Below are 10,063 nucleotides of genomic sequence, written 5' to 3' on the forward strand. Positions count from 1 at the left end.
GAGTGTGTCCTCACAGCCAGTGCAGTTGTAGCCCCTTCAACGTTACTAACAGTTGACTTTTACAATCATTTCATATTTAAAGTCTATTTCATGCAGTAGCCTGGTGTCCCTAAAATGAATTAGAAAACTACTTAAGAAGAGCCCTTAGTATCTCATGCACAAGCTCACTTGTTGCTCCACTGTCTGAGCGGGTGATGGGGCAACCAGCAGCAAGAGTGGGCGAGGCACGGCCAGCAAAGGTACAGACAGTAACAAAGGGTCCAGTTCCATTGCATTGTGGGCACACAATGACAATGTCAAAGGCACCAATTCCTGTTCAAATATGATGGCAAGAGATGCATGTAAAATTAAACCACTTTGTTTAGATCTAATTTAGGTAATTAGTACAAGAATGAAGACAATAACAAAGGCAGCTAAGGAATATTATCATAAAACATAATATGACTCTTACCTGGCATCTGAAATGGGCTGCTTGGTCCAGAGCTGGCTGGAGAATGAGGATACGTACTACTTCCTGGGGAGCTGGGATAACTTCTGTTGGGAGAGCTGGGGAACGGGTGGGTGTTTGGCTGTTGAAAGGAAACTGGGAAGGCAGCATTTTGTGGCATAGGAGGATCATTATGGCCCAAATTACGAAACTGTGCAAGTAGACTATGTTGTGGGTTAAATTCACTGTGTCTTGGAACCAACACTGGAGGAAGAACTGGAACAAAAGAGAAGGTTAAAAAATTATAAAATATTCTACAAAAAGACTTTCCAAACTGCAGTTGGTTAGCAAATGAAGTGCAGAGCATAAAGAAACTGTATCTCTCCTGGTACGTGTATTTATTTTAAAATCTACTGTGATCTCCATTTCCACTACTCCATAACTGGTGGATATTCATTGTTTTTAAATGACACAAACAACGTTCAAAATAATAAAAAAAGTACTGTGGAAATCTGAAACAAACAGAATCCTGGAGAAACTCAGCTGGTCTGGCAGTATCTGTGAAAACAGAAGCAGAGTTAATGTTTTGAGTTCAATACGACTTTGGTTCTGCAGCATAATCATTTCCGACTTGAAACGTTAACAGTTTCTTTTTTTACAAATGCTGCCCGATCTGCTGAGTTTTTTCAGCATTTTGTGTTTGTTCCACACAACACATGGCAAACTGAAGGAAAATATCTGAATTTCTATAGCGTTGCTGAAAATAGAGATGTTGCCAAACATTTCATCTTGCACTCATCAGGGTGAATGCAAGAATACTAAATTTCAAACTATCACACAGGCGTGGTCAGGGGCAATTAGTGCTTGATCATTATTCCTAGTCTCAGATGGGCTCATGGGGAAATCCAAATAGGCAATTGTTCCGTTTGGGCTGGAGTCTGACATGGAACACCTGTAGGTAAATTACACTAAGCTTGAATGGCAATTCTTGGATTTCATTTCTTGGGAAGAGCATTTTTTTAATCCCCCATTTTGAAAATTACATTTTACACAGCAAGTGAACCTTTGTACTGCACATTGCAGATGGTGTTCTGAGCACATTAGTCAAACTTTGCTTTTATAGAGAAAATTTCATCCATAGCATTTCCTAGTTTTCATAGAATCCTTTTATGCCATACAGCACAATTAGCTGACAGGGCAGGTAGATTGATTATAAACATTTCATACTGGAAAAATAAAAACCAGAAAAAAGGAAAGTAACCTAAAAGCTCATCTCCCCATCCTTTTTCCAAATCCTTAGTGAACATTAAATAGATTAAAATTCAATATTAATAAAAAATCTTTTATTCAATCATGTGTTTTTCAAGATACATGCGTAGAAAATGAAATACCGGAGCCAGTAAAAAAAGTTGATGTCATGGTGTGTCCTTGTACAATAACAGGATGCATTTTAATCTTTAAATGCATCAAAACAGCTGACTGTTCACAATTACAAATGTCCTTTATCCTCTGCTTGACAGTACAGGATTACAAATTAGCCATGACTGCACTACTCAGTTAATCTGCATCATCCTTTGCGTACAAGTCTGCAGCGGAATCTTGATATTAGATAATCAAGCTGATGGTCATCTCACCTACTGCAATCAGTCTGTCATTTCTCTACCAGTCAGTCAGAAAAATCAATATGGAGTCTATGCAAAGAACACCAGCCAATATAATAAAATACCAATACAGAAATTAGTATGAGAGTGGATGAGTAATGCTGATTAATGACACTGCTCTGCACTCCAATCAGCAATAGACTATCAGACTTCAAATCAACATTCCTCCCTTCCTTCATGCAATGGTAATGCATTTTGAACTGATAGTTTTATTGTGTGATATATTGTGCATGTCCTATCAGTTTAATATCTTCAAGAGGTGAAGAAAAAAGTTCATTAACACATAAGTAATGGTTATTGAAATCAACCAGTGGTTTAACACAGATCTCTGCACTTTGAGCTGGCATTATAAATCTCAAATTGATACGAAATTCACCAACTACCGCAGAAGCTGGGTGACTTCTTTACATCCGCTGAATAATAAACCATAGAGAATTGAACAGTAAATTAATTTTCTAATTTATCAGACTTAATCTAACACAAATAACTGATGTTTCACTGATTCCAGCAATGCAACTGTATATCAGTTTCTAAATTAAATAGAATGCTTTTTATGTCTTATCCATGAGTGGTATAATATACTCGCTCTGGACATCTCACCTCAAAGCTTACATTCAACTAGAAGGGGAAAGATATATTTGAGGTATTAAGATCAAAAGATTTTAGATTTTCACAGTCAATCATATTTTCAGCTGGAAGTCCAGAACATTGAGGTAGAATCTTAAATGTGGATTCCTGATAATGACGAGTTGCCATATAAAACTCACTAAAAGTCTGCAGGCAGTTGTAATCTAATGACTGGCAATCACCACGCACATGTTGTTCACGCAATTTGGGTTACTGAGGTCTTAAACTTTGACATGTCTTTCCCGGTGCTATACTCCAAATTTGGTATAATATGCAAAATTTGATGTAATTCCAATTCCAGAGTCAAAATCATTCAGGGAAGAACAGTGAAATTGTGAACTGATTGATTTGGAAAAACTCCTCTCATCTTCCACGTTTTTTTGAGTAATTACTCTTAAATCCAATACTGCTTTCTGTTTGCAGGCAGTTTGCTATCTAGTTTACTACTTGTCTCCCAATTCCACATGTTCTAATCTTAGGCATGAATCTCCTACATGACTTCTCAAAGTCCAAAAATATTATATTCATTGTATTACCTTTGTCTAATTCAAATAATTCAACAAGTAGGTTCAAAACCTGCCCTTTTCAAATTGAAGCTTACTATACGTTATTAGTTATATTTTCAATTAATACATTGTTTCCTCTCATATCTTTGAAAACTTCCACAGTACCAACATTAATACAGCTAATATACAGTTCTCTGGATTTGTTCATTCTCTCCTTTTGATTAGAAGAGTATTAACTCTCTGCCAGTCCTCTGGAAATCTAACCAAACAAAGATTTGTCTAGTCTTTCCACCTTCTTTCCGATGTTTCTTTGCATGACATGTCCACTTCAATTATTTTCATTAGGGAAATGGAGTCAAAGTAACTCTAATATTTCTGCTATTTCACTATTACTACTTGGCCACTTTTGGAATATTGTATGCAATTCTGATCTCCCTGCTTTAGGAAGGATGTTGTGAAACCTGCAAGGGTTCAGAGAAGATTTACAAGGATGTTGCCAAGGTTGGAGGATTTGAACTATAAGGAGAGGCTGAATAAGCTGGGGCTACTTTCCCTGGGGTATCAGAGGCTGAGGGATGATGTTATAGAGGTTTATAGAATCATAACAGGCATGGTTAGGGTCAATAGTAAAGGACTCTTCCCCAGGGTGGGGGAGTCCAAAACTAGAGAGCACAGATTTAAGCTGACAGCGGAAAGATTTAAAAGGGACCTAAGAGGCAACTTTTTCACACAGATGGTGGTGCAGGTGTGGAACGAGCTACCAGAGGAAGTGGTGGAGCCTGGTACAATTACAACGTTTAAAAGACATCTGGATGGGTATATGAATAGGAAAGGTTTAGAGGGATATGGGCCAAATGCTGGCAAATGGAGCTCGACTTATCTAGGATATCTGCTTAGCTTCGACGAGTTGGACCAAAGGGTCTGTTTCCATGCTGTATACCTTGATGTCTCAAGGAGTTGATCTTATATGCTTAGCAATACTATCCATAACAATTTTATGTTTAGATATTTATTCACACAAAGTATACATCAATTGTTTTTATATATAAAAAAAGCCGCAGCCTATTCGGCCCCTCCCTATAGCTCAAACCCTCCAGTCCCAGCAATATCCTTGTAATCTTTTCTGCATCCTTTCAAGTTTACCAATATAGTTCCTATACAAGGTTGACCAGAATTGTACACGGTATTCTAAAAGTGGCCGCACCAATGTCCTGTACAACCGCAACATGACATCCCAACTCCTACACTCAACGTTCTGACCAATAAAGGCAAGTGTGCCTAGGTCTCCTTGTTCAGCGAGTGTGTGTCCAGGACCTTACCATTAAGTTTATAAGTCCTGCCCCTACTTGCCTTACCAAAATTCAACACCTCACCTTTATCTAAATTGAAGTCCATTTTCCACTCCTTGGCCCATTTGCCCGTTTGATGATGGTTCTGTCGTACTCAGAGATAGCCTTCTTCACCGTCCACTACACCACCAAATTTGGTATCATCTGCAAACTTACTAACCATACTTCTTACATTCACATCCAAATCATTTACATAAATGATAAAAAGTAGTGGACACAGCACCAATCCTTGTGGCAAGCTGATCACAGGCCTGTAGCCTGAAAAACAACCCTCTACCACCACCCTCTTTCTCCTATCTTTCAAGCCAATTTTGTATCCAATTGGCTAGGTTCTCCTCGGTTCCATGTGATCTAACCTTGCTAGACAGTCTACCATGCAGAACCTTGTCGAAAGCCTTGCTGAAGTTCATATAGACATCCACAGCTTTATCATCGTCAAAAAACTCATGACATTTTTATTCCACCTCCAAGTACTTCAGGAAAATATTTTTAATGTAACAAACAACAATTTTTCCTCTTCCCACAATCAAATAACCAGAACTGAGTTGAAGAAACGGTTGGAGACGCTGGATACTGCAAATGCTACTGGCCCTGACAACATCTCGGTGATAGTACTGAAGACTTGTGCTTCAGAACTTGCCGCTCCCCTAGTCAACCTGTTCCAGTACAGTTACAACACTGGCATCTACCTGAATGTGGAAAATTGTCCAAGTATGTCCTGTAGGTAAAAAGCAGGACAAATCAAAACCATCCAATTACCGCCACAACAGTGTCCTCTCTCCTCTCAATAGTAAAGGTGATGGAAGGTGTCATCAACAATGCTATCAAGCAGCACCTGCTCAGCAATAACCTGCTCAGTGGCACCAGTTTGGGTTCTGCCATGGCCACTCAGCTCCTGATCTCATTACATGCTTGGCTCAAACATGGTGAAAAGAGCTGAATTCCAGAGGTGAGGGGAGGTGAGAGTGACAGCTCTTGACATTAAGGCTGCATTCAACCGACTGTGGCATCACAGAACCCTAGCAAAACTGGATTGAATGGGCATCCGGAAAACTCTCCGTTGGTTACAGTCATACTTGATACATAGGAAGATGGTCGTGGTTGTTGGAGGTCAGTCATCTCAGGTCCAGGACATCTCTGCATGAGTCCTAGGCCCAACCATCTTCAGCTGCTTCAATGACCTTCCCTCCATCTTAAGGTCAGAAGTGGGGATGTTCGCCAATGGTTGTACAATGTTCAGCAACATTCGCAAATCCTCAGACACCGAAGGAGTCAGTGTCCAAATGCAACAAGGTCTGGTCAATATCCAGGCTTGCGCCATACAAATGCCGGGCTATGACCATCACCAATAAAAGACAATCTAACCACGACCCCTTGACATTCAATGGTTACCATCATTGAATCTCCCATGATCAACATCCTGGGAATTATCATTGATCAGAAACTCAACTGGACTCACTACATAAATGCAGTGGCTACAAGAGCTGGTCAGAGGCTAGGAATACTGCTGCGAATAACTCACCTCCTGACTCCCCAAAGCCTGCCCACATCTACAATGCACAAGTCAGGAGTGTGACGGAATACTCCCCACTTGCCTGAATGAGAGCAGCCCCAATTTCATTCAAGAAGCTTGACACCATCTAAGACAAAGCAGCCCGCTTGATTGGCACTGCATCCACTCTCTCTACACTGACACTCAGTAGCAGCAGTGTGTACTATCTACAAGATGCACTGCAGAAATTCACCAAAGGTCCTCAGACAGCACCTTCCAAACCCACGATCACTTCCACCTAGAAGGCCAAGGGCAGCAGATATACGGGAACACCAATTTCAAAATCCCTCCCCAAGTCACTCACCATCCTGACTTGGAAATATATCACCAATCCTTCACTGTCGCTAGGTCAAAATCCTGGAATTCCCTCCCTAATGTCATTGAGAGTCAATCCATAGTAGGTGGACTCCAGCGGTTTAAGAAGGCAGCCCACCACCACCTTCAAGACCAACTAGAATCGGGCAATAAATGCTGGTCAGCCAGCAACGCCCACATCCCACAAAAATGAATAAATTAAAAATATTTAAAACTGTTTATGATCAACATATTATTGTGTTCTATCAATATAAATTTAAACAGACTGGCAAACAACTAAAGACTTAAGATGATAATGCCAATGCTGAAGTTAACTAAGTCACTCTGTTTGCTTTTCCTGCAATTGTGCACAAGATTCTAAATGAGTCACTTCCTGTGCCTGCCTTCCTTAAAATGCCACATGTCAATTACAGTTTACCGATGAGTGTGCTCAAAACAAAACCCTCATTCTTAATCTGGAATTTCCTGCCTATTCAACAGATCCAGCTGTTCCCGTCAAGTCAGATGACCTTCTGTTCTGCCAAAGCAATATTATTTTTGCAAAAAGAGCCACATTGAACAACAGTACATAGAGGTTGAGAATTTCAGAACTGAATAACTATAGCAACAAGCCTATGAAAGAAATCTAACACTTCCAGAAAATAATTAGTAAACTTGAGGTTGTTGACATACTCGCCAAGCTGGCTTGCTCTTGTTCAGACGTTTGGTCACCATGCTCGGTGACATCATCAGTGGAGCCTCTGATGAAGCGGTATTATTCTACTCCACTTGGAATTTATACTGTCTGGTCCGTTATGGTGAGTACTGTCATTTCCGGTTTTGATCTATATGGGTTTGTATATGTGGTCCAATTCTGTGTGTTTGTTGATTGCATTACAGGTGGAGAACCATGCCTCTAGGAATTCCCGTGCGTATGTACGTTTGGCTTGGGCTACTATGGTTACCTTGTCCCAGTTGAATCGATGGCCTTCATGGTCCGAGTGTACCAATATTAAGGAGAATCTGTCGTACCATTTTGGTGCTAGTTGATGTTCAAGTATTCTGATCACTAGTTTCCTTCCTATCTGTCCAATCTAATGTTTGTGGCAGTCGTTGCATAGTATTTTGTAAACTGCATAGGTTCTGCATGTTTTGGGAATGGGGTCTTTAATCCTTGTAAGTATTTGTCGTAGAGTGGCTGTGGGCTACCATGATTCCTAGTGGTCTTAGGAGTCTTGTTGTCAGTTCCAAAGTGTTCTTGATGTATGGTAGTGAGGCCAGTGTGTTAGGGTGTACTGTGTCTTCCTGTTGTCTGTTTAGTAGGCATCTGCAGATGAAGGTGCAGAGATATCTGTTCTCCACCCATAATGCAATCAACAAACACAGAATTGGACCCCATATATAAACCTATACAGATCAGAACCGGATATGACACTACTCACCATAACGGACCAGACAGTATAAATTCCAAGCGGAGTAGAATAACACCGCTTCATCAGAGGCTCCACTGATGAGGTCACCTAGCATAGTGATGAAACATCTGAATGAGAACAAGCCAGCTTGGCTAGCAAGTCAACAACCTCACCCACAAACCGAGCTACAGATCTTTGCCAAAACTTTGAATTAGTAAACTTTTTTTGAGTAAGTTATGAAGAGTCATTATTGACTAGGTAAACATTAAACACACTTCATAAGGTGAACTACAAATGTGTAAGTGGAAGACCTGAACAGATTTCATTTTTTTCAAATCAGATAGAAACACCAATACTCTAACATCTTTTTTGTAAACTAAATGAATTGTCAAATATATTCATTTTTCAAAAAGGAAGCACAGAATTGACTGAATTAACATCCAGCTTGAAAGATCCTTTAAAAAATTATGCTATACATTTTGCTAGCAATGAGCACCCTGCACTTTAATTTCCTTATCTGTCCAACTACTTAAAAACTGAACACAAACTAGTCCAGCCAATCCATTGTTATTCATCTTTTACATAAATAGCAGCTCTAATCTCATGGACCCTTCACGTTTCTACATCTAGGTTCTCCTTCAATCACCTGTCTATACTATTCTTAAATCCAGCAAACCTTTTATTAACTGGTACCTCTGGGACCAGTTGATTAATTATTCCAGATAATCGAGAAGTCCACATAAAAACACATACTAAGTAATGGAAATGTAATACAGGGGATATACACACTACTGTTCTATTTTAATTACAGCATAATCACTTAAATAACAATGCAGCTTCACCTTAAATAAGACTTACCTGGCAGAGAGCCTTCTCATTCACACCCTCAACTGATTACTCGGACATCCTAGTAGATCGCAGTATAGGAGGAGAAATTGCCTCAAGGGAATAATTGATGATATTTAATGTGACCATTCATTTGATCAAATATATTTACATTGAGGCAAATAAATTTAAAAAGCAATAGTAATTGGACACAATACAGTAAACTTTGCTGTATTGGAGGTATACAATTTTTGTTTTGTTAAGACTACCCGTTCATAAGGTGCCAGTTAAAACAAAGTTTGCTGTACTAATAGGACTTCTATTTTGAATCACCAACCACTATGTACTGCGCACTACAGCTTCGTAACATTCTCCTGTTCTGTCCTGAATAGCTTGTTTCAGAATCTTCACTCCTGAATTAATTGAAACAGACCATATCTAATGACCCTGCCCCACCTTTTAATAATTTTAAACAACTATCACTCAATCTCTTCCAACAAAATTATTTGATAGAGATATTCACCTACCTATATTTTTCAAATCCTCTTGCTACAGGTGCATTGCCTCATGCAAGGCAGCATTCCAATGAAACTGCAATCTCTTATCTCAGCTTCACATTCTTCCTATAGATTAAATGCTAATGCCGTACAAAGTACATTCTAACTGTGGTGTTATTCCAAGGTCTTATAATATGGATAATCCCTCTTACATACTTATACATCTTCTACCTAATTAAAATCCATAAAACCAACTTTGTGAACTGAATGAGAGGCTTGTTCAATATGTTCAACTAATAACTTTCTTTAGCATCTGTGGTAGAGGAAACTATTGACTATACCAGGATTGTTACTAGTACTCCTAAAGGACAGTCATTGGAATCGGAAATGTCAACCTTATTTTCTCTCCAAAGATGCTACCGGACCTGCAGAGTTACCCCAGCAATTTCTGTTTTTGTAACCATGCATTTTTGATTACCCAATCAATCTGTCCTGCAACCAAGGTGTCTCTGCCTACCTACAACTGAATGAATGATTTTACTACCACGTGTATTTTACAGTGAAACAAAGTAATATACAGCGAAAAGCTTCCATTGTCGTCATGATCTGGTGCCACTTTGAATAGTTTAAGAATAATTTTAAAAACAAAAATGAATAAAAATAAAAAAGGGGACAGGACGGTGGCTTAGTGGTTAGTACTGCTGCCTCACAGCGCCAAGAACCCAGGTTCGATTCCATCCTCAGGCAACTGTGGGGAGTTTGCACGTTCTCCCAGTGTCTGCGTGGGTTTCCTCCCATGGGCCAAAGATGTGAAGGTTAGGTGGATTGACCATGCTAAATTGCCCATAGTGTCCAGGGATGCATAGGCTAGGTGAATTAGCCATGGGAAGTAAATGTTACAGGGATGGACTGG

The 10,063-nt window shown here is 39.6% G+C and overlaps 1 protein-coding gene across 1 annotated transcript in view; it reads right to left on the reverse strand.

Annotated features, from left to right (window-relative positions):
* smad1 (SMAD family member 1) overlaps nucleotides 1-10,063 on the reverse strand; it is an 87,043-nt gene that overhangs the window by 18,621 nt on the left and 58,359 nt on the right. Inside the window, exon 4 of the mRNA XM_048607128.1 lies at nucleotides 452-703. Coding sequence (XP_048463085.1) covers nucleotides 452-703 — 252 coding nt within the window. The remainder of the gene's footprint in view (nucleotides 1-451; nucleotides 704-10,063) is intronic.

This window comes from Rhincodon typus, chromosome 1 (genome assembly GCF_021869965.1).
Source record: "Rhincodon typus isolate 14 chromosome 1, sRhiTyp1.1, whole genome shotgun sequence".
NCBI lineage: Eukaryota > Metazoa > Chordata > Chondrichthyes > Orectolobiformes > Rhincodontidae > Rhincodon > Rhincodon typus.